The sequence below is a fragment of the Oncorhynchus mykiss genome, chromosome 27 (assembly GCF_057628025.1).
Source record: "Oncorhynchus mykiss isolate SJ-2025 chromosome 27, ASM5762802v1, whole genome shotgun sequence".
NCBI classification, from domain to species: domain Eukaryota; kingdom Metazoa; phylum Chordata; class Actinopteri; order Salmoniformes; family Salmonidae; genus Oncorhynchus; species Oncorhynchus mykiss.
Genome location: NC_143048.1, coordinates 17914033 through 17937547, shown reverse-complemented (window position 1 = coordinate 17937547; position 23515 = coordinate 17914033). Strand labels below are relative to the sequence as shown.

Genomic DNA, 23515 nt, shown 5'->3' with positions numbered 1-23515 from the left:
GTATTGATATTCGGATTCCCTCAAAACCTGTAAACCTATGTCATCGAACGAGAGCCTACGATATCGGTTCGATTTTAGACCAACATTATCCTTGTTTATAAATATGGCGACTGTGTATGGACATGGGATAACAGTTGCACTATTAGGCTAACCCTAACGTTGTAACCTCGACATTTGCACAACTACGGGTTCAAAACACCTGGTTTTGCGCAGTCTTCGTGTGGACTCTATATTAGAAATATAGGCCTAATGTCTAACCCCAACCGTACCTCTCATACATGTTTTCCCCAACAGCCTTAAGCCGATAAAAAGCGTTCAATTAGACAGCCTATTATTATAACATAGACAACCCGATAGATACAATATGTAGGATAGGCCTTTAGCCGGAACTAATAGAGATATGACAAACTATATTTGCGTAATTTAAAATGGGTTAAACACTAGGCCTATAAAATACCAATGTATGGTGCCGATAATAAATATAGCCTGTATGTGATTAAAAAAATACAAGTTATACATTTCATTAATCATGATTGGGACACAAATATTACATAGCTCGTTTTTATTAACTCTTTAAATTAAATCAGAGACAGGAATAAAAAATCAGATCACAAATGTTATAATCCAGTGTATTTCAAGTGCATTTTTTCTTTTCAATTAGACTGTATTTATATATATATTCTTATTTTCAGGTTTTATCATGTTATCAAGGTACAAACAAAAATGATCGAGTATACTTTAAATAGGAATTCAAGTATGTTTATGGAATGTTTTTTTTAACGTAACAGATAATACCATAAAAATGTAAACTTTCAAAATTTGAAAATGTCCACTGACAACAGATACAGCAGACTATCACTGAAATGAACGTTCTAATTTATTTTCTACCAAATAAAAAAATGTTCAGGCGTTTTACTTTAAAAGGTGGAATTGAGCTCTTAAGTTTACATGTCACAGAACAACATTCACAATTTCAGACCACTGGAATCACAACCTATGAATGTATTTACAGTAGAAATTGTACAGTTATTTTGTCAAGGCTTGTATGGGGGCTTTATTTTAAAGCATTTAAGCAAATAAACGATTTAGATTACCGTGGGCATGGAGAGAAATAACGAAAGATTAACACTGCATTGTAACCTAACCTTGAATGTGGATTGATGGTACAATTTGCTCCAAAATTAGGACATCGCAGAATAGAATTAAGAGAAGGGTCATATTTGACTAAATGTAATAAAAATGATCTCAGAGTAAACGTCTTCATCGTCAGAGGATAGTCACATTTTACAAGACCGTGAATAAAACAGGGGTGCAGTGATCATTTCTGTCCATAGTCCTTTGATACATCACCAGGCCTCTCACTGACCCTCCTTCACTATAACACACATTTACCTCAGAGTTTCTCCAAGCTTTTGGGGTTGGTCAGAATCTCTCTCGCCAGTCGCCAGGTCTGTTTGGCTGCATTTTCTAGAGCAGAATGAGGTTTCCCCTGGAACAGGTCTAGAGTAGGCAGGAAGTAATGGGGGCACCTCCTGCACTGCAAACACGAAATAAGCTGCAATAGAATCCCGTTCAAACGGTCCCCGAGGTTGTTCTCGTCCCAGTCAGACTCCCGTGGATGTTTTTCACACTCATAAGAAACCAGAGTCTTCATGTGGTAGTTGTTGAGGGGCGTCCCAGGCAGCTCAAGGTGCCGGTCCCGTAACGTCTTGAGGACCGACAGACATTTCTTCCTGCAGCCTCCCAGGAGTAGGCGGTTCTCGGCCTCGCCGAACTGCAGGACCCAGGCGTCGCTCTCTGCCGAACTTTGTTTTCCGTTCAACGAGTAGCACTCTTTAGAGAGAAGGTTGAATCCCTCGGCCTTTACCTCGGCTACCCTGTTGGGCCCCGGCCAGGGGATGTGAGGTAGGGGCCAGTGCGCTGCGCTGCGGGGCCAGATCCCGGTGCATTTGAAAGCCGGGGTGATCTGAACGATGTATCTGTCTCTGATGCGTAACTTCACCTCGCTGGTGTCTGACACCATTTTGACAACATCTCTATAGCTGCATTTATCCACTGCCTGCGCCACTAGGGTCTGAAATCTGGAGCGGATCTTGCGCGCAGAGAGGTAGCCGGAGGCAGTGATGAATTCTACCCAGAGAGACATGCTCCTCTTGCGGCCGTCGCTTAGCTTGAGCACGGCGCAGCCCGGCAGAGACCCATCATCCACGAAGTTAAACACCCCCATCTGGTTGAGGTAGAGCACCACCTCGAACTCCGTGGGGGAGATGACCTCTAGCCCCTCGAAGCGGTTGTCCATCTCGTTGAGAGAGCTGATGAAGCGGGGCTCCTGCACCTCCACCTCCTTCAAGACGTCCGAGACCACCTTGCACACCTCCCGGATGGTCTTGGAGATGGCCGCCTTCCGAGATTGACATTTCTCCTGGTAGTATTTGTTGAGGTGGTACACCAGCTTGGCCTGGGCGGCTATCATGTTAGGGCAGAGATCCGGGTTGTAGACCGGAGTCTCGCAGTAAGCCGACGGATCCAACGCGGCTGTTTGTACGGGAGCCAATTTTAGAGAAGAAAGAACGCTATTAAAAAGAAAAAAATGTGTTCCACAAGACCCAACCCAGCCTCTTGCTAGTTGGGGCACATGCGTAATAACCTCGCTGGTCTAAATCATAAGCTTTTGCAATGGACTGCAGTTGAAAAAGTATGTCCTTCGATTTGCGAATAATTATCAAAAGTCCATATTACACGCCCTCACGTCAGTAGTCAAAACAACTCTAATCACTGCTGTAGTTATGGATCCACATGTGAAAGTGCGCGGTGCAGTCTGTGTGTGTATGTGTGAGGGCGTTGTGGAGGCGGCTGAGTCTTTCTGTGTTTAACAGCCCGGACGCTCTTCGGGAAATTATAAAGGGAGGGTTAGGAACGAGGATGTCCAATCGCCATCTGATTCGTCACCGCCTCCAGTTTATCGAACGCAAATTAATTCCCGGGTTTTATACACAATTTAAACTGAAGGTAGTAATGTCGAGGATCGGAAGTCCACCTACTACGCATTGGCTAGAGAAAAAACAGAGCCCACTTTCAGGATGTCTTTTTGACATTTAAACGGATTTGCTTCAACTGCTCATTTTAGACAGCTTGTTTGTATGCTACAGTAGGTAGGCTATAACATATGCAAATGTTTATCTTATTTATTTGTTTTGAATACAATATTTGATTAAGTAGCATTTTTCTCGTGTTTATTATTCTTGCTTTCTCTGATTTTCGTTTTTTATTTTACTGTATTGTCCACAGCCTAAGGATGGTAGCTGATCTAATATTAGACACGACGTCTGAATGACAGATTTGATGACAGTCGTTGCGTGGGGTTATGTCTTTTATTTTATTTTGTTGCTTTGACAGACGATTCGCTATGCTAAATCTATTCAACAGGAATTTGGAATGCAGTGTCCGGAGAAAAAAAATATCCTACTACATGTTGAAATAACCTATATTAGATGGATTTACGTCTTCGGCATATCAGTAGGCTAGGCTATTGTATAATTATTAGGCCTGTGATATCACACGCTGGTTATTTTTGACAATAATGCATGTATGCCTGGAACATTGTAGTAGTTAAAAATAGTGGACCGGTTCATTTGCCCAGTTTTCTTTTCCAGCATAAATAGGATAATGATAAAATAAAGGTACACAGCCCTTTAGAAGTTCATTTTTTTTTCTTACAGTGTCGATGTATAGGCTATTCAACGCAATAAAATACATCTTCAGGCCTACCTTTAAATTAAGACGTTTTTGAATTTGAATGTAAATATGTTTCGTTATTTCAATGTATGAAATAGGCCTACTATTCCTCATTAATTGAAGGATGAACTTGTCAAATTAAGTAGGACACTCATCTTATCAGTGAAGAAAAATTAAGATGGCATAGATATTTCCTTTAGCTATACCACTGTTTTGTAAGACTGTAATCTATACATGTGAAGGCATTTTAATATATTTCCAATATGTATTCTTTTTCAGCATTGGTAAATGTTTTATTGCAAGCATCTTGTTAGTTCGTTGAAATACGCGATTCCGATCATTTTTTACTTCACAATATTGTATAAGGGCGTTTTGTATGCAAAAACAGATTGTGAACACAAGGTTTTCATAAGCAGGCCGTTACAAATTATTGATGTTGTACATTGTAGGCATCATTCTAGGTGAGTGTTGTGTGAGCAGTGTTTACAATTATCACGAATATGATGATAGAACAAATTAAACAATATTAAACAATAGCAACAAAAATAAAACTATACTTTATCATTATTATTATGATGATGATTATTTTAGACTATATATATATATATATATTATTATATTATCAAGATGGAATGGAAGCAAGACACATTTATGCACAACACCAGTAGACTAGATATTTTTATGCAGACGAAGTTGCTGCACATTTCTGCACAGTTAACAAGTCCTTCCCCCCCACCAAATCACTGAACAATCACTATAGTTATCACCGAATCAACTCCCTATCTCGGAGCCATCTCTAGCTTTAAAAGTAGTAATCATCCTGGCTAATCATAATTAATGTCCCACTGTTACCAGGCAGGTATTACAGATATGACAACAAATGGGTGTGCTGGTATAGACCTTGCCAAGATAACACATCATTACTCTAGGCCCATCTAAAGGTCTACTACGAAAATATGAATTCAAATTAAGTGTGAAATATAGTTTACTATATTCATAACCTTAATTATTATTTTAGATTGATAGTCAACAGAAATCTTTTGGGTTAGATATTGACAAAACTAGGCACTAGCTACCACTTCCCAGTGTAAATTTTTCTTAGTCACTTTCATGGAGTGTTTTGCGATTGTAGGAAATTCTATACTGGTTTCATGTGGAGAGAGATAGGAGGAAAACCTGCACCTTCTCTCTCTCTCTCTCTCTCTCTCTCTCTCTGTCTCTCTCTGTCTCTGTCTCTGTCTCTCTGTCTCTGTCTCTCTGTCTCTGTCTCTCTCCCTGTCTGTAGATCAGCATGTATACTGGCCTTTATTAGAGCCAGACTAGTCTACAGTCTACTTCCAACTCCAAGTTTGTGTGTGGCCATGAGGCTGGTCATCCCTCTACGTGATAGAGGGGCTTTTCTTCAGGATTATCACCTCTTTAATCTAAAGCATGTGCACTGCTTAGATCTAACAACCTGGACTACTCTACACAGATCTACATGTAAATGTTCATGTTTAGATCTAACAACCTGGACTACTCTACACAGATCTACATGTAAATGTTCCTGTTTAGATCTAACAACCTGGACTACTCTACACAGATCTACATGTAAATATTAATGTTTAGATCTAACAACCTGGACTACTCTACACAGATCTACATGTAAATATTAATGTTTAGATCTAACAACCTGAGGTGCGTTCAGTTCTGTTCAGCGTTTGCTACGTTGCGTGACGGTTTGTACTGAATGACACGTTCCCCCAAAACAGTGTGCAATGTTCAACAGCCTTTGAGGTACGTTTGTGTGTGAATTAAACATTGCACACCGTTCTGAACACACCCCTGGTCTACTCTACACAAATCTACACTATATAGCAATCTGGTCTACTCTACTATAGATCTAAACTAACAACCTGTTCTACTCTACTCAGATCTATACTATCCTCTATGGTCTCTGTGTTAGATCCACTAGCGTCTATCTCTGACCCGGCCTAATTTCAATAGAACCTATTTCTGACCCCACAGCCCAATGCATGACTGTGGTATGGGGCCTTTTTCTATTCTGACCCAGAATAACATCAGTCCGGTCTCTGACCCTCCAGCTTTATGTATGATTGTGTAAATCAATACAATGATTTCTACTTCCTACCATGTGACCCATCCTCTTTGTGTAGAATGCTTCTTTGTTTTTACTGCACTTCTCCTTTTCCCCTCCATTTTTAATTTTTCTCTTTCTTTTAGTAAGACGGATCCTCCTGTCAGTGGTCTGAAATGGGGTCAACAGTTCTTGTCTAATAGCCAAAATGGCTTTGTGATGACACCATAGTTTATCACGCACACACACACACGGCCTGAAACTGGACATGAGATTTTTCAGTTTGACAATTACAAGTCTAAATTGACAATATAACATACATTTTTGATGCCACAAATCCATCGCCCCAGACAGTGTAAACATTTACTATATAAAAATACAGTTTTTATAAATGTACAGGCCTGTGGTGCATGATAGACACCAGTAGTATAAATGTTTAAGACCAACACCAGCTAAAACCATGATAATATACATTTTATTAAGACAGACCAAATTAATCCAAGACCAAATTAACAATTTAAATGTCTCAATAGTAATAACAGCATCTCATAATGTGCCCATTAAAGTCAACTAATTGAGGATATTAATAGTCAGTGTGTCTCTCTATTGATAATCCTTTTAGAACATGACAAATAGGGTCATCCATGTTATTCTGTCGTCTATCTCTCTGTACATTAGAATAGAAGACTGCGGATGGAAGGCAGCCAAGGAGAGGTTCAGTCACCAAATCAAATCCAGATTATACCAACAGTCTCTAATGGAGTGGCAGTGCAATAGGACTCAGATTAAGAGGGTGGCATTTAAGACATGTGTGATCAGCATTAGGCCTCACACTGGGATAAATAATACACTTAACCCTCTCGGGATGGGGACTCACTTTGACATGTCCCCCCACAAAATGTATTAATCTCAAAATGACATTGTCATTGGGGTTTTTAATAATCTGAATATCATTATTCCAGACAATATGGTGTCTCTGTGGGGTAGCCCGTTAATTTCTGGGCCTTGTGTCTTCCACCCTCTGGATCCTTCCTCCACCTCGGCCCCCTCTGGATCTCCGACCCCCCCTTTCTTCATCTGTTATACCCCCTCCTCGTGTCAGCAGCCTCCCTGTGTTTGACTCCTCCCTCCCCGACTCTTTCTCAATTCATATTTCCTTGATTCCTCACATCCTCTGACCTCGCATCCTTCTCAAAACGCATTGGAGAAAAAGGTCAGAGGGGAGGGACCTTGGACCTTCAATATGATTTAGGAGGAAACAAGGACAAAGGATGCTAGATGTTGCATAGAGACGGATTGAGACAGAGCCCTCGTGTCAGCAGCCTCTCTGTGTGAGTAGTAAGGAGACGGGACAACACAGCCAGAGGCTCTGAAGGACCTTCTCGTGATCAGCTAGGGCCCAGGCTAGGTCTCATATACTACAGACCATCAGGCCTGGTGGGGTTACAGAAAACACATCAGAATAACAGAACTTTGGTGTGTATTTCCGTGACAGAGGAGGAGAGAAAGAGGGAGGGCGAGAGGGAGAGAGCGAGAGGGAGAGTGAGAGAGAGAAGAGAGAGAAGAACAGGGGAAATTATGAAAATTAATGAATTATCTCAGCACCTCCACCACCCGCCTCCCTCCTCTCCTCAATATGGAATGCTTGTCAGCCTTTCTGATTAATGACACGCATTTATTTGCATCAATTTAGCATTAATATAATTAAATATAATTTTGTTTCATTTGCCGACACGGCTTTGCATAATAACACAGAAAATGAGAGGTATTATTAGAGGTATGCCATTTAAAAAAAGTGGATAACATTCTGTGACCGATCATACATTTTTCTGTTTAAGTATGTGCCCATGGCATTACTGTGTAGAAATGCTCAGGTTATGGTTGCATCTCAAATGGCACCCTATTCCCTCTATCGTGTACTACTTTTGACCAGGATCCATGGTATTTTCTATATGTGCACTACATAGGGAATAGGGTGCCGTTTGTGATGAAGACTGTGGCTGCCCTGTCTGTATAATCACACAGATAAACTCTATATCTGTTGTACATAACAGTGTTAAGGTATTAGTAGGAGATGGGAGCTGTGTCCTGCTATGTTATTATTCTGTTATCTGTTAATATCTCTGCTGTTGTTGCGAAATTTTTAGAACAGCAGCATTGTTAAGGCTTGTGGTATGTCGTTAGAGCAGCAACATTGTTAAGGCTTGTGGTTTGTTGTTAGAGCAGCAGCATTGTTAACGCTTGTGGCATGTCCTTAGAGCAGCAGCATTGTTAAGGCTTGTGGTTTGTTGTTAGAGCAGCAGCATTGTTATGGCTTGTGGTTTGTTGTTTGAGCAGCAGCATTGTTAAGGCTTGTGGTATGTCGTTAGAGCAGCAGTATTGTAAAGGCTTGTGGTTTGTTGTTAGAGCAGCAGCATTGTTATGGCTTGTGGTTTGTTGTTAGAGCAGCAGCATTGTTAAGGCTTGTGGTTTGTTGTTAGAGCAGCATCATTGTTAAAGCTTGTGGTTTGTTGTTAGAGCAGCAGCATTGTTAAGGCTTGTGGTATGTCGTTAGAGCAGCAGTATTGTAAAGGCTTGTGGTTTGTTGTTAGAGCATCAGCATTGTTAAAGCTTGTGGTTTGTTGTTAGAGCAGCAGCATTGTTAAGGCTTGTGGTTTGTTGTTAGAGCAGCATCATTGTTAAAGCTTGTGGTTTGTTGTTAGAGCAGCAGCATTGTTAAAGCTTGTGGTTTGTTGTTAGAGCAGCAGCATTGTTAAGGCTTGTGGTTTGTTGTTAGAGCATCAGCATTGTTAAAGCTTGTGGTTTGTTGTTAGAGCAGCAGCATTGTTAAGGCTTGTGGTTTGTTGTTAGAGCAGCAGCATTGTTAAGGCTTGTGGTTTGTTGTTAGAGCAGCAGCATTGTTAAGGCTTGTGGTTTGTTGTTAGAGCAGCAGCATTGTTAAGGCTTGTGGTATGTCGTTAGAGCAGCAGCATTGTAAAGACTTGTGTTTTGTTGTTAGAGCATCAGCATTGTTAAGGCTTGTGGTTTGATGTAGACTAGTTTATAGTATAATCTCCAGTCTGTTTTGCCAGAGAGAGGAAAGATGCCACCTCATGTTTGTTTTTGTAATGCAATATATATATACAGTACCAGTCAAACGTTTGGACACCTATTCATTCCAGGGATTTTCTTTATTTTTACTATTTTCTACATTGTATAAAAATAGTGAAGACATCAGAACTATGAAATAACACATATGGAATCATGTAGTAACCAAAACAGTGTTAAACAAATCTAAATATAATTGAGATTCTTCAAAGTAGCCACCCTTTGCCTTGATGACAGCTTTGCACACTCATGGCATTCTCTCAACCAGCTTCATGAGGAATAATTTTCCAACAGACTTGAAGGAGTTCAAACACATGTTGAGCACTTGTTGGCTGCTTTTCCTTCACTCTGTGGTCCAGCTCATCCCAAACGATCTCAACCCAACAGCGTTCCAGTTCTTGACACACTCGAACATGTTCGCCTGTCACCTACTACCATACCACGTTCAAAGGCACACATACACAATCCATGTCTCTATTGTCTCAAGGCTTAAAAAATCCTTCTTTAACCTGTCTCCTACCCTTCATTTACACGGATTGAAGGTGATTTTACAAGTGATTCACCTGGTCAGTCTATGACATGGAAAAGGGAAGGTGTTCCTAATGTTTTGTACACAGTGTAATATATGTATATATAAGAACAAACATGAGGAGGCACCTTCCTCCTCCCTATACGGAGTGGAAGGCAACAAAGCAACAGAGGCAGAGTGATTAATCTTCATGTGTAGGAGACGTCTCCTCTCCTGTCTAAAGGTGGACACTGTAATCATGGGCCCACTGACCCTGTGTTACCCTGTGATACTCCACCAGAGCATCTTTACTGCAGCGCAGGAGCCCATTATGAATCTCACATTAATTGCACAGCTCTTCTCTCCCTTCAACGCCATGTGTTTCCAGTATAAGAGCACACAGCAGAGCAGCAGAAAACAAAGACAAAGGGAGGGATAAAAGAGGATTGTGTTGTAATGAAATGCTGGTGGCTGGGCCCATGATGAAATTAGGCCATGTTACCCAAATAAGGCCTGAAGGGTTCGTAATTGCCCGTGGTGGAGATGTGAAAAGCTGGGTGCCAACTGTCAGTGCCCAGCTAATGATGACAAATGTCTCTCTATGCAGATTGTAGTGACAAGGGGAGAGAGAGGAGAGGAGGAGAGAGAGTAGGGTTAAGGCCTACCATAATATGTAGAGAGAGAGAGAGTTGGGTTAATATCTACCATAATATGAAGAGAGAGAGAGTAGGGTTAATGCCTACCATTATATGGATAGAGAGAGAGGGGGTTAAAGCCTACCATTATATGGAGAGAGAGAGAGGGTTAAAGCCTATCATTATATGGAGAGAGAGAGGGTTAAAGCCTACCATTATATGGAGAGAGAGGGTTAAAGCCTACCATTATATGGAGAGAGAGGGTTAAAGCCTGCCATTGTATGGAGAGAGAGAGAGAGAGTAGGGTTAAAGCCTACCATTATATATAGAGAGAGTAGGGTTAAAGCCTACCATTTTTGGAGAGAGAGAGGGTTAAAGCCTACCATTATATGGAGAAAGAGAGGGTTAAAGCTTACCATTATATGGAGAAAGAGAGGGTTAAAGCTTACCATTATATGGAGAAAGAGAGGGTTAAGGCCTACCATTATATGAAGAGAGAGAGAGGGGGTTAAAGCCTACCATTATATGGAGAGAGAGGGGGTTAAAGCCTACCATTATATGGAGAGAGAGAGGGTTAAAGCCTACCATTATATGGAGAGAGAGGGTTAAAGCTTACCATTATATGGAGAAAGAGAGGGTTAAGGCCTACCATTATATTAAGAGAGAGAGAGGGGGTTAAAGCCTACCATTATATGGAGAGAGAGAGAGGGTTAAAGCCTACCATTATATGGAGAGAGAGAGAGGGTTAAGGCCTACCATTATATGGCGAGAGAGAGAGTTTTAAAGCCTACCATTATATGGAGAGAGAGAGGGTTAAAGCCTACCATTATATGGAGAGAGAGAGGTTTAAAGCCTACCATTATATGGAGAGAGAGAGGGTTAAGGCCTACCATTTTATGGAGAGAGAGGGGGTTAAAGCCTACCATTATATGGAGAGAGAGTGAGGGGGTTAAAGCCTACCATTATATGGATAGAGAGAGATGGTTAAGGCCTACCATTTTATGGAGAGAGAGAGAGAGAGAGTTTTAAAGCCTACCATTATATGGAGAGAGAGAGAGGGTTAAGGCCTACCATTTTATGGAGAGAGAGAGAGTTTTAAAGCCTACCATTATATGGAGAGAGAGAGGGTTAAAGCCTACCATTATATGGAGAGAGAGAGGTTTAAAGCCTACCATTATATGGAGAGAGAGAGGGTTAAGGCCTACCATTTTATGGAGAGAGAGGGGGTTAAAGCCTACCATTATATGGAGAGAGAGTGAGGGGGTTAAAGCCTACCATTAAATGGAGAGAGAGAGGGGAGGGTTAAAGCCTACAATTATATGGAGAGAGAGAGAGAGGGTTAAAGCCTACCATTAAATGGAGAGAGAGTGGGTTAATGCCTACCATTCTATGGAGAGAGAGAGCGTGTTAAAGCCTACCATTATATGGAGAGAGAGTAGGGTTAAAGCCTACCATTATATGGATAGAGAGAGAGGGGGTTAAAGCCTACCATTATATGGAGAGAGAGGGTTAAAGCCTACCATTATATGGAGAGAGAGAGGGTTAAAGCCTACCATTATATGGAGAGATAGATGGTTAAAGCCTGCCATTATATGGAGAGAGAGAGGGTTAAAGCCTACCATTATATGGAGAGAGAGAGGGTTAAAGCCTACCATTATATGGAGAGGGAGAGGGTTAAAGCCTACCATTATATGGAGAGAGAGAGGGTTAAGCCTACCATTATATGGAGAGAGATTAAGCAAGGAAAAAGTACAAAAAAGCTCCTCAAGGACAATCCAGTTCACATAATCCAGACAGAGCAAACCCACAAAACAGACCAGCACAACAACACACCCCCCAGCAAGACCCGGAGGGCAGAAAGTGCAGATGGATGGCTGTCTGAGAGAGTTGGCTGGTCTACAGACTGAGGTGAGAGAACTTAGAGGCACACATGGCACTGAAGGGTGAGGACAGAAAGCTGAGTGAGAGAGCAGGACACTCCCCCATACAATCCAGCAGAACAGCCCACCTCAGACCACAACCTCAACAGCACAACGGGACAGACAACACAGGACCCACCAACCCAATAGACCCCACCCACTCCTAACAGCTCTCCTGTCAGCTCCCCCGATAGCCCTACTGACCCCCCCCCACCCCACCCTCCCACACACACATCCACTGAGGACACACAAATTATTCCAGAGATTGTTTTTCTCATTGACTCAAATGGCAAATACATTCAAGAGGATACACTTTTTCCCAAACACAAAGTGGCTAAACTCTGGTGATCAAACACTAGGCATGCCCTGGAGCTGTTGTCAGAGGACAAACTAGGGTCCCCTAGCCACATCATGATTCACATGGGCACGCATGACCTGAGGGCCTAGCAGGAAAGGGTGGCAACAGCACTCAAGGAGTGATTGAAAAAGCTTCTTCCACTTTCCCCAACGCACAAGTGGTTATCTCCACCCTGCTACCATGAAAAGACTTTCACCCTGCCACCATACAGTGGGTGAATGCAAGCATTTCGCGAGACTGTGCCTCAAAACCTAAATGTCTACCTGGCCCACCACTCCACCCTGGACTTGAACAGCCTTTACAACCAGGTCCACCTCCACAAGGCAGCAATCCCAACTTTTGCCAGGACCTTGAAGGACGTCACCTTCAACTGCAGCCCCAGCACCTCACACAGGAGCAACAGAGCAATGGACACCCTGCCCAGACCAGCGAGACACCCTCTCAGACCTGCAAGACCACCTCCCGAAGGACACCGAGGAAACCCACGCCAAGAGGACCTACACCCAGACCACAGCATCACCAGCCACACCCCAACCAGTTAAGACCACCCCAAGCAAACCCTGGCCACACCCTATATAGCACCCCCCCCCCCACCCCATATCAGACCTATGCCCCTTCTGCCCACCCCATGCCCCCCGAGGCAAGGACCTCAACATGACAGCAGGACATATGCCCAGGCCGTGAGCAGAGCAACAGGTCCAACCCACACTATTACACCTGCCCAAGCCCCATCCTGCGAGCTAAGAGGTATGTTTTAGATGCTCGACATGCTCTGCTCACACCTACTTTGATGGTCCGGGCCTAAACCACACAAAAACAACACTAGACACTATGGAACACAACGCTTTTACTATCACATCCTGGAATATACAAGGTCTGAGGTCATCTTCCTTTGGCCTAAAGATCAGGAACCCAGACTTCATCAAAGAAATTGGAAATACAGACATTGTCAACCTACTAGAAACATGGTATAAAGGAGATGGGACCCACTGGTTGCCCTTTAGGCTACCGAGAGCTGGTAGTCCCATCCACCAAACTACCAAGTGTGAAACAGGGAAGAGACTCAGGGGGTATGCTAATTTGGTATGGAGCATACCTAACCCACTCTATTAAATTAGTCAAAACAGGAACATTTTACATCTGGCTATAAATTAAACAGGAAATGATCTCAACAGAGAAAAATGTGCTACCTTTACCCCCCCCCCCCCCCCCCCCCCCAGTAGAATCCCCATACAGCTTCTCCATCCTAGAGGTGGAGATCAACAATTTCCAGGCTCGGGGACATGTACTAGTCTGTGGCGACCTAAATGCCAGAACTGGACAAGAACCTGACACCCTCAGCACACAGGGGGACAAACACCCATCTGCAGGTGACAGCATTCCCTCCCCCATATGCCCCCCAAGACACAACTACGACAACATAACCAGCAAAAACCGGTCACAACTCCTGTAGCTCTGTCGGACGCTGGGTATGTACATAGTCAATGGTAGGCTTCGAGGGGATTCCTATGGTAGGTACACCTATAGCTCAACTCTTGGCAGTAGTACTGTAGACTACTTTATCACTGACCTCAACAAAGAGTCCCTTAGAGCTATGCGCAATCATGAGCCATCAAAGCCAAAGGAACTGAATAATATTAAGAAATGCAATAGATGGAAGGAAAATAGTGTGCAAATCTACCAAAAAACAATTAGGCAACAACAAATTCATTCCCTTCTAGAAAAGTTCCTGGACAAAAGGTTTCACTCTAATCATGAAGGTGTAAACTTGGCAGTAGAAAACCTAACAGTATATTTGACCTCAGCTTCCCTATCAAATCTAAACATTTCAAGCAGACAACTTAAGAAAATTAACAAAAATGACAAATGGTTTGGTGAAGAATGCAAAAACCTAAGAAAGAAATTGAGAAACCCATCCAACCAAAAACATAGAGTAACAAACAGCAGAAAAATATACATGATCAAATACAAATCTTAGAATCAACTATTAAAGACTACCAGAACCCACTGGATTATCCAAATACATTAAATGAACTACAGGACAACATGCAAACCCTCCAACCCTTAAAGGCATGTGGGGTTGATGGTATCCTAAATAAAATGGTAAAATATACAGACCACAAATTCCAATTGGGTAAACTCTTTAACCTCATCCTCAGCTCTGGCATCTTCCCCAATATTTGGAACCAAGGACTGATCACCCCAATCCACAAAAGTGGAGACAAATTTGACCCCAATAACTACCGGGCGATATGCGTCAACAGTAACCTTGGGTTAATCCTCTGCATTATCATTAACAGCAGACTCGTACATTTCCTCAGCGAAAATAATGTACTGAGCAAATGTCAAATTGGATTTTTACTAAATTACCATATGACAGACCACGTATTCACCCTGCACTCCCTAATTGACAAACAAACGAAACAAAACAAAGGCAAAGTCTTCTCATGCTTTGTTGATTTCAAAAAAGCTTTTGACTCAATTTGGCATGAAGGTCTGCTTTATAAATTGATGGAAAATGGTGTTGGGGGGGAAAAACATATGCCGTTATAAAATCCATGTACACAAACACCAAGTGGGCAGTTAAAATTGGCAAAAAGCACACATTTCTTTCCACGGGGCCAGGGGGGAAGACAGGGGTACAGTTTAAGCCCCACACTCTTCAACATATATATCAATGAATTGGCGAGGATTGGTGAGAATCTGAAGTCAAATGTCTACTGGTTTCTGATGATCTGGTCCCCAACCAAGAAGGGCCTACAGCAGCACCTAGATATTCTGCACAGATTCTGACAGTAAATCTCAGTAAGACAAAAATAATGGTGTTCCAAAAAGGGTCCAGTTGCCAGGACCACAAATACAAATTCCATCTGCCCTTTTGTACTTAAACTATTTGCACATCATTACAACACTGTATAAAGACATACTTTGACGTTTGACATATCTTTATTATTTTGTAACTTTTGTGAGTGTAATGTTTACTGTACATTTTTTATTGTTGAATTAGAGAGAGAGAGAAAGTAGAAACAGAGAGTAGAAACAGAGAGTAGAAGTAGAGAGAGAGAGTAGAGAGAGAGAGTAAAAGCAGAGTAGAGAGAGAGTGTAGAGAGAGAATAGAAACAGAGAGTAGAGAGAGAGAGAGTAGAAACAGAGAGTAGAGAGAGAGAGCGTAGAAACCGAAAATACAGAGAGGTTTGTTTCCCATGCCAATAAATCCCCATAATTTGAATTGAGGAGGAGAGGGCATACCATAATATTTTAGGAGAAGAACAATAACAGAGCAGGAGAGTAGTGTTAAGGCCTACCATAATATGTTGAGAAGGAGAAAGAGGGGGAGAGAGAGAACCTACCTAGCATCTGAGGCTAGTTCTAACAGCATAGTGTTTAGTGAACAGCAGCCATGATGATCATATGCTAGTTTCATGAGCCAGTGAAGGAAAACGGTGGCTATAATTAGCTTATCATTACCTGCCAAGTTAAGATCTGTGTCAATATGAATCCCAGAATGTAGATGGCTAGAATATATTACAATATAGATGGTTGCCATGAACAACTGTCACATTAGTACACAGCACTTTGAAGTGCTACTGTTTCATTTAGACAACAGTTACAATAAATACAGAGGGAACTTATACATATGATTTATGAAGAAATAAAGTTCATTTATGTTATTTATTCCCAGTAAATAAAGTACTTTTATGTTCTTTATTCTCAGTTAATGAAGATCATTTGTTGAAACCTTTGACTCATAGAAAAGTGAGAACATAAAATCCTGATTTATACATTATTTGGTGGTACTGATAATCATGAAGTTATCCTAGGATATAATCGAACATATCTGCTGTTGTCTAGTAGTTATTCTATATTTTGGCCTTTTATAATTGTACGATGCAAACTATAAAGTTTATAATGACCTGAGAAATCTGCGCCGTGTTCTTGACGTCATGTGTGTAATTATTGTGACCTATAACATTGTGTTTCTGGTTAACAAAACCAAGATATCATAGGCTTCTCGCACTTTAAAAAGCAGCTATTGTTGCAGAAAACTCATAAATCTCATTTCATTTACTGTGACGTACAGCCGAAGCTAATAAAAGAGCAAAACCAGAGTGTTGCACGGCCAGATTTACCCAATTTGTTGCCTGAATGGCTTTTGAAAGGAGTCCCAGTTTGTACAAAGGGAGCCTCCTTTTTGTTTGGTTTCCCCCATCTGTGTCATCTGGTGGTCTGTGAGGGGTCTGTGAGGGGATGTCTGGGTCAGGGTGGCGGGGGCGTGTGGGCGGGTTATGGGGCGCTCCCCTGCGTGGAGGCCAGTTGTTTTATAGACTGTGTGGAGTGGTGCAGGGAGTTCATCAGTGAGCTGCTCTATTGTGCTCCAGCACAGCTGACACGTGTGAAGTGACTCCAGCATATCGACAGATCATTTCCATTAATGAAACTGGAGGAACCGCCTGGTTTCAGACGGTGATTTATAACCCAGGATTACAGAACCCAGCTTTATCATCCTCTCAATGACAGCAGGGGAGACTGCAGTCTCATAAGTGTGTCCCACATTCACCCAATAGCACCCAACTCATAGACAACTTTTTAAGATTATAAATGATAAATTATAAACAGTTGTAGCAACTCAGAAATCTAGGTCTAACATCTAAACATCTGATATCCAAATCATGGCCAGTTTTAAAATCAGACCGAGAATTGTGGAAGATATTTGTGTAAAAACAGAATCAAATCAGATCAAATCAAATGTATTTATATAGCCCTTTGTACATCAGCTGATATCTCAAAGTGCTGTACATAAACCCAGCCTAAAACCCCAAACAGCAAGCAATGCAGGTGTAGAAGCACGGATGTGTTGACCCTGTGTTGGCCCACCTACTGCTGCTAGCCCTAGCCCCAGTCACCCTACTGCTGCTAGCCCTAGTCCATGTCACCCTACCATTGCTAGCCCCAGCCCCAGTCACCCTACTGCTGCTAGTCCTAGTCCCAGTCACCCTACCGTTGTTAGCTCCATCCCCAGCCCCAGTCACCCTACTGCTGCTAGCCCTAGCCCCAGTCACCCTACTGCTGCTAGCCCCAGTCACCCTACTGCTGCTAGCCCCAGTCACCCTAATGCTGCTAGCCCCAGCCCCAGTCACCCTACTGCTGCTAGCCCCAGTCACCCTACTGCTGCTAGCCCCAGCCCCAGTCACCCTACTGCTGCTAGCCCTAGTCCATGTCACCCTACCATTGCTAGTCCCAGCCCCAGTCACCCTACTGCTGCTATCCCCAGCCCCAGTCACCCTACTGCTGCTATCCCCAGCCCCAGTCACCCTACTGCTGCTATCCCCAGCCCCAGTCACCCTACTGCTGCTAGCCCCAGCCCCAGTCACCCTACTGCTGCTAGCCCCAGCCCCAGTCACCCTACTGCTGCTAGCCCCAGCCCCAGTCACCCTACTGCTGCTAGCCTTAGCCCCAGTCACCCTACTGCTGCTAGTCCTAGTCCCAGTCACCCTACTGTTGCTAGCCCCATCCCCAGCCCCAGTCACCCTACTGCTGCTAGTCCCAGCCCCAGTCACCCTACTGCTGCTAGCCCTAGCCCCAGTCACCCTTCTGCTGCTAGCCCCAGCCCCAGTCACCCTACTGCTGCTAGCCCCAGCCCCAGTCACCCTACTGCTGCTAGCCTTAGCCCCAGTCACCCTACTGCTGCTAGTCCTAGTCCCAGTCACCCTACTGTTGCTAGCCCCATCCCCAGCCCAAGTCACCCTACTGCTGCTACTCCCAGCCCCAGTCACCCTACTGCTGCTAGCCCTTGCCCCAGTCACCCTACTGCTGCTAGCCCTAGCCCCAGTCACCCTACTGCTGCTAGCCCCAGCCCCAGTCACCCTACTGCAGCTAGCCCCAGTCACCCTACTGCTGCTAGCCCCAGCCCCAGTCACCCTACTGCTGCTAGCCCCAGCCCCAGTCACCCTACTGCTGCTAGCCCTAGTCTATGTCACCCTACCATTGCTAGCCCCAGTCACCCTACTGCTGCTAGCCCCAGCCCCAGTCACCCTTCTGCTGCTAGCCCTAGTCTATGTCACCCTACTGCTGCTAGCCCTAGCCCCAGTCACCCTACTGCTGCTATCCCCAGCCCCATTCACCCTACTGCTGCTAGCCCTAGCCCCAGTCACCCTACTGCTGCTAGTCCCAGCCCCAGTCACCCTACTGCTGCTATCCCTAGCCCCAGTCACCCTACTGCTGCTAGCCCCAGTCACCCTACTGCTGCTAGCCCCAGTCACCCTACTGCTGCTAGCCCCAGCCCCAGTCACCCTACTGCTGCTAGCCCTAGCCCCAGTCACCCTACTGCTGCTAGCCCCAGCCCCAGTCACCCTATGACTGCTAGCCCCAGTCACCCTACTGCTGCTAGCCCCAGTCACCCTACTGCTGCTAGCCCCAGCCCCAGTCACCCTACTGCTGCTAGCCCTAGCCCCAGTCACCCTACTGCTGCTAGCCCCAGCCCCAGTCACCCTACTGCTGCTAGCCCTAGCCCCAGTCACCCTACTGCTGCTAGCCCCAGCCCCAGTCACCCTACTGCTGCTAGCCCTAGCCCCAGTCACCCTACTGCTGCTAGCCCCAGTCACCCTACTGCTGCTAGCCCTAGCTCAGTCACCCTACTGCTGCTAGCCCCAGCCCCAGTCACCCTACTGCTGCTAGCCCCAGTCACCCTACTGCTGCTAGCCCCAGCCCCAGTCAGCCTACTGCTGCTATCCCCAGCCCCAGTCACCCTACTGCTGCTAGCCCCAGCCCCAGTCACCCTACTGCTGCTATCCCTAGCCCCAGTCACCCTACTGCTGCTAGCCCCAGCCCCAGTCACCCTACTGCTGCTAGCCCTAGCCCCAGTCAGCCTACTGCTGCTAGCCCCAGCCCCAGTCACCCTACTGCTGCTAGCCCCAGCCCCAGTCACCCTACTGCTGCTATCCCCAGCCATAGTCACCCTACTGCTGCTAGCCCCAGCCCCTGTCACCCTACTGCTGCTAGCCCCAGCCCCATTCACCCTACTGCTGCTAGCCCCAGCCCCAGTCACCCTACTGCTGTTAGCCCTAGTCCCATTCACCCTACTGCTGCTAGCCCCAGCCCCATTCACCCTACTGCTGCTATCCCCAGCCCCAGTCACCCTACTGCTGCTAGCCCCAGCCCCAGTCACCCTACTGCTGCTAGCCCCAGCCCCAGTCACCCTACTGCTGCTAGCCCTAGTCCATGTCACCCTACTGCTGCTAGCCCCAACCCCAGTCACCCTACTGCTGCTAGCCCTAGCCCCAGTCACCCTACTGCTGCTAGCCCAAGCCCCAGTCATCCTACTGCTGCTAGCCCTAGCCCCAGTCACCCTACTGCTCCTAGCCCTAGTCCCAGTCACCCTACTGCTGCTATCCCCAGCCCCAGTCACCCTACTGCTGCTAGCCCCAGTCACCCTACTGCTCTGCCACATGGAAGGCACATTTCAACGCCTCCATTTTAGGCTGCTGTCGCCCTCCCTATGAGAGAGGGGAGGAGGGTAGAGAGAGAGTCTCCCCCTGAGCGGATGCTAGACAAAGATGGCAGCAGAGACATTTTGTCTACTCTGATTAGTTCCGCTTGTGGTGAGCAGTGTAGAATATTAGCCTGTTACCAGACACATTACACACACACACACTCACGCACACACAATGTGTAGCACAGACGGAAAGGATGCTACAATCAAATCTCTACCACCTCATGTCCATCCCAACCACTGAGACTGAGACAGAAGGCCATATGGAGCAGAAAGCCAATTGCTTATTTCACACGCTAATTAACACAGATCATACTGCATTATGGGGAAGGTGTATCCCAGCCATCTGACATAGATCACCCTTGCATTTAAATACCCCAATAGCAAGGCTAATATTCCAAAATGAAAAGCTTAGAGCTCACCTTGGCAGCATCAGACATCATGACTGTCTGTCTGTGTGTCTGTCAGACTGCTCTTATTGGGCTTCTAGACCCTCGGCCATAGCTGTGCATGCTTGCCTGTGTGTGTGCAGCTTAGTGTTCTGTCCTCCTGCTGGGATATCTTCTATTGGCTTCAAAAAACTAGTCATCTCTCTGACCTGTTAGAGCAAAACAAGAGATGGGCTGGAGAATATGGACATCAGGCTGACCCATGAAACAGTCATGATCCAGAAGGAGGAGATGAGGGGATGAAGAGGTGGAGGGGATGAAGAGGTGGAGGGGATGAAGAGGGGATGAGGAGGAGGAGGGGATAAGGAGGAGGAGGGGTTGAAGAGGGGATGAGGAGGAGAAGGGGATGAGGAGGGGATGAGGAGGATGGGATGAGGCGGAGAAAGAGGTGGAGGGGATGAAGAGGAGAAATAGATTGAGGGGATGAGGAGGAGGGGAGGAGGAAGAGGTTGAGGGGATGAGGAGGAGGAGGAGGGGATGAGGAGGAATGAAGAGGTTGAGGGGATGAGGAGGGGATGAGGAGGAGGAGGTTCTGCTGATATGCAGGATTCTGCCTCCAGGCGTTCCCCTGTTATAGCTGTGCCCTGAGGCTGTAGAGAGAGACAGTCCAGCCTGATGGCTCCAGCCTGAAACATCGAAGAGCTCAGGACTGACTTATTTAGTCCAGCTCTGGAATTGGCTCTGAGAAGGAGAGGAAGAGTAGATGAAAAAAGAAGAGGAGGGGATGATGATGGAGGCAAAGGGAGCTAGCAGAGCTGATTGGGTTCTAAAATAAAAAACAGCAGAACTTACACAACAAGATGGGGGACGGGGGAGGGGGGTTAAGTTCCACTTTTTAATTATAATAATTTTATTATAGCGTCAGGTCTGTGGTTGGGGAGGTGTGTGTGTGTGTGTATGTACAGCTGAGAAGGTATGTGTTTCTCTGTATTATTTGGGAGGTGTGTGTGTGCCTTTCAAGGTGTGTGTGTGTAGAGCTGTGGAAGTGTGTGTGTAGGGCTGGGGATGTATACTAAGTGTACAAAGCATTTGGAACACAGTCTCTTTCCATGATGTAGACTGACCAGGTTAATACAGGTGAAAGCTATGATCCTCTTTTATCCCTCCCTTTGTCTTTGTTTTCTGCTGCTCTGCTGTGTGCTCTTATACTGGAAACACATGGCGTTGAAGGGAGAGAAGAGCTGTGCAATTAATGTGAGATTCATAATGGGCTCCTGCGCTGCAGTAAAGATGCTCTGGTGGAGTATCACAGGGTAACACAGGGTCAGTGGGCCCATGATTACAGTGTCCACCTTTAGACAGGAGAGGAGACGTCTCCTACACATGAAGATTAATCACTCTGCCTCTGTTGCTTTGTTGCCTTCCACTCCGTATAGTGAGGAGGAAGGTGCCTCCTCATGTTTGTTCTTATATATATGCTACCGTTCAAAAGTTTGGGGTCACTTAGAAATGTCCTTTAAAAAAAAGCAAATGTTTTGTCCTTTAAAATAATGCCTCACAAGTCCTCAACTGGCAGCTTCAGTAAATTGTACTCGCAAAACACCAGTCTCAATCGTCAACAGTGAAGAGGTGACTCCGGGATGCGGGCCTTCTAGGCAGAGTTGCAAAGAAAAAGCCATATCTTAGACTGGCCAATAAAAAGAAAATTAAAATGGGCAAAAGAACACAGACACTGGACAGAGGAACTCTGCCTAGAAGACCAACATCCCGGAGTAGCCTCTTCACTGTTGACGTTGAGACTGGTGTTTGGCAGGTACTATTTCATGAAGCTGACAGTTGAGGACTTGTGAGGCATCTGTTTCTCAAACTAGACACTCTAATGTACTTGTCCTCTTGCTCAGTTGTGCACCGGGGCCTCCCACTCCTCTTCCTATTCTAGTTCGAGCAAGTTTGCACTGTTTTGTGAAGGGAGTAGTACACACCGTTGTATACTCACATGTAATAGCCTTCAAACTATGAAATAACACATATGGAATCATGTAGCAACCAAAAAAGTGTTAAACAAATCAAAATATATTTTATATTTGAGATTCTTCAAAGTAGCCACCCTTTGCCTTGATGACAGCTTTGCACACTCTTGGCATTGTCTCAACCAGCTTCACCTGGAATGCTTTTTCAACAGTATTGAAGGAGTTCCCACATATGCTGGGCACTTTTTGGCTGAATCTCAAATCTAAAATATGTTTTGATTTGTTTAACACTTGTTTGGTTACTTCATGATTCCATATGTGTTATTTCATAGTTTTGATGTCCTCGCTATTATTCTACAATGTAGAAAATAGTCAAAATAAAGAAAAAGTTTGAGCACACCTAGGGTGTTTTTACTATTTGAATGAGAGGCTGGGGGTTGAGAGGCTTGGAGGATGGGGATATAGAGGATGAGGGGTTGAGAGGCTGACTATAGGGATTGAGAGGCTGGGAGGTTGAGGGTTGGGGCTGGGAAGCTGAATGAGAGGCTGAGTGGCTGAGGGTTGAGTGTCTTGTCTTGACGCCTGCTTCAGCTTTCCACGGCTCCCCTTGATCACGTCTGGCTGCCTCTCTCATCTGAGATACATCCTGCTGGCAAAAGCTACCTTTCCCTCTCGTTTTCTCCCTAATTTACACATTTAAGATATTTTTGTTTGAGATATATTTAAGATATATTTGCAATTCTCTTTTTTTGACTGAGCCTCCCTCTCACTCTGCTATCTCTCGCTCACACACACACACACACACACACACACACACACACACACACACACACACACACACACACACACACACACACACACACACACACACTGGCTCTCTTTTTCACGGTGGTGTTAGCTTTTTCCCTGTTTTTGCCTCCAGGCTGTGAGCTAATTTCAGGTTTAATAATTGCTCTGTGTTGTACACCTGTCTGCTATTAATGCTCCCTGTGCTGCCATTCCCCTCTTAATGAGATGTTATTGTAATTATTGTCATTATCTTGTGTTCCATTATGACGGTGATTGATGTTGTTGTAATGGAGTAGTTCTCTATAATTATAGGAGAGCTGTTGAGACGCTCCTCACTCACTGATTGGTCATTTAGAATACAGGCTGTGTCTGAACTTCTACCCTTGGCCCATTCCTATTATGCACTTTTGCCAAAGCCATATTCCTTGTATTGTGGACTACTTTTGACCAGAGCCCTATTCCCTATTTAGTGAACCTATGGCCTCTGGTCAAAAGTATAGTTCTATAGTTGTACTGGAGAGAGACTTAGATTGGCCCTTGATCTCTTCTGTGCTTCTGT

At 44.7% G+C, this 23515-nt stretch overlaps 2 protein-coding genes across 4 annotated transcripts in view; one reads left to right on the top strand and one right to left on the bottom strand.

Annotated features, from left to right (window-relative positions):
* LOC110507646 (neurobeachin) overlaps positions 1-23515 on the top strand; it is a 340890-nt gene that overhangs the window by 219189 nt on the left and 98186 nt on the right. The window lies entirely within an intron of this gene.
* LOC110507649 (putative nucleotidyltransferase MAB21L1) lies at positions 548-2877 on the bottom strand. The gene has a single exon (XM_021587772.3). The coding sequence runs from the start codon at positions 2471-2473 to the stop codon at positions 1394-1396; it is 1080 nt and encodes a 359-aa protein (XP_021443447.1). The 5' UTR covers positions 2474-2877; the 3' UTR covers positions 548-1393.

Bases quoted from the DNA above. Each gene is read 5' to 3' on its own strand.
- LOC110507649 (XM_021587772.3), bottom strand. From the start codon at position 2,473: ATGATAGCCGCCCAGGCCAAGCTGGTGTACCACCTCAACAAATACTAC.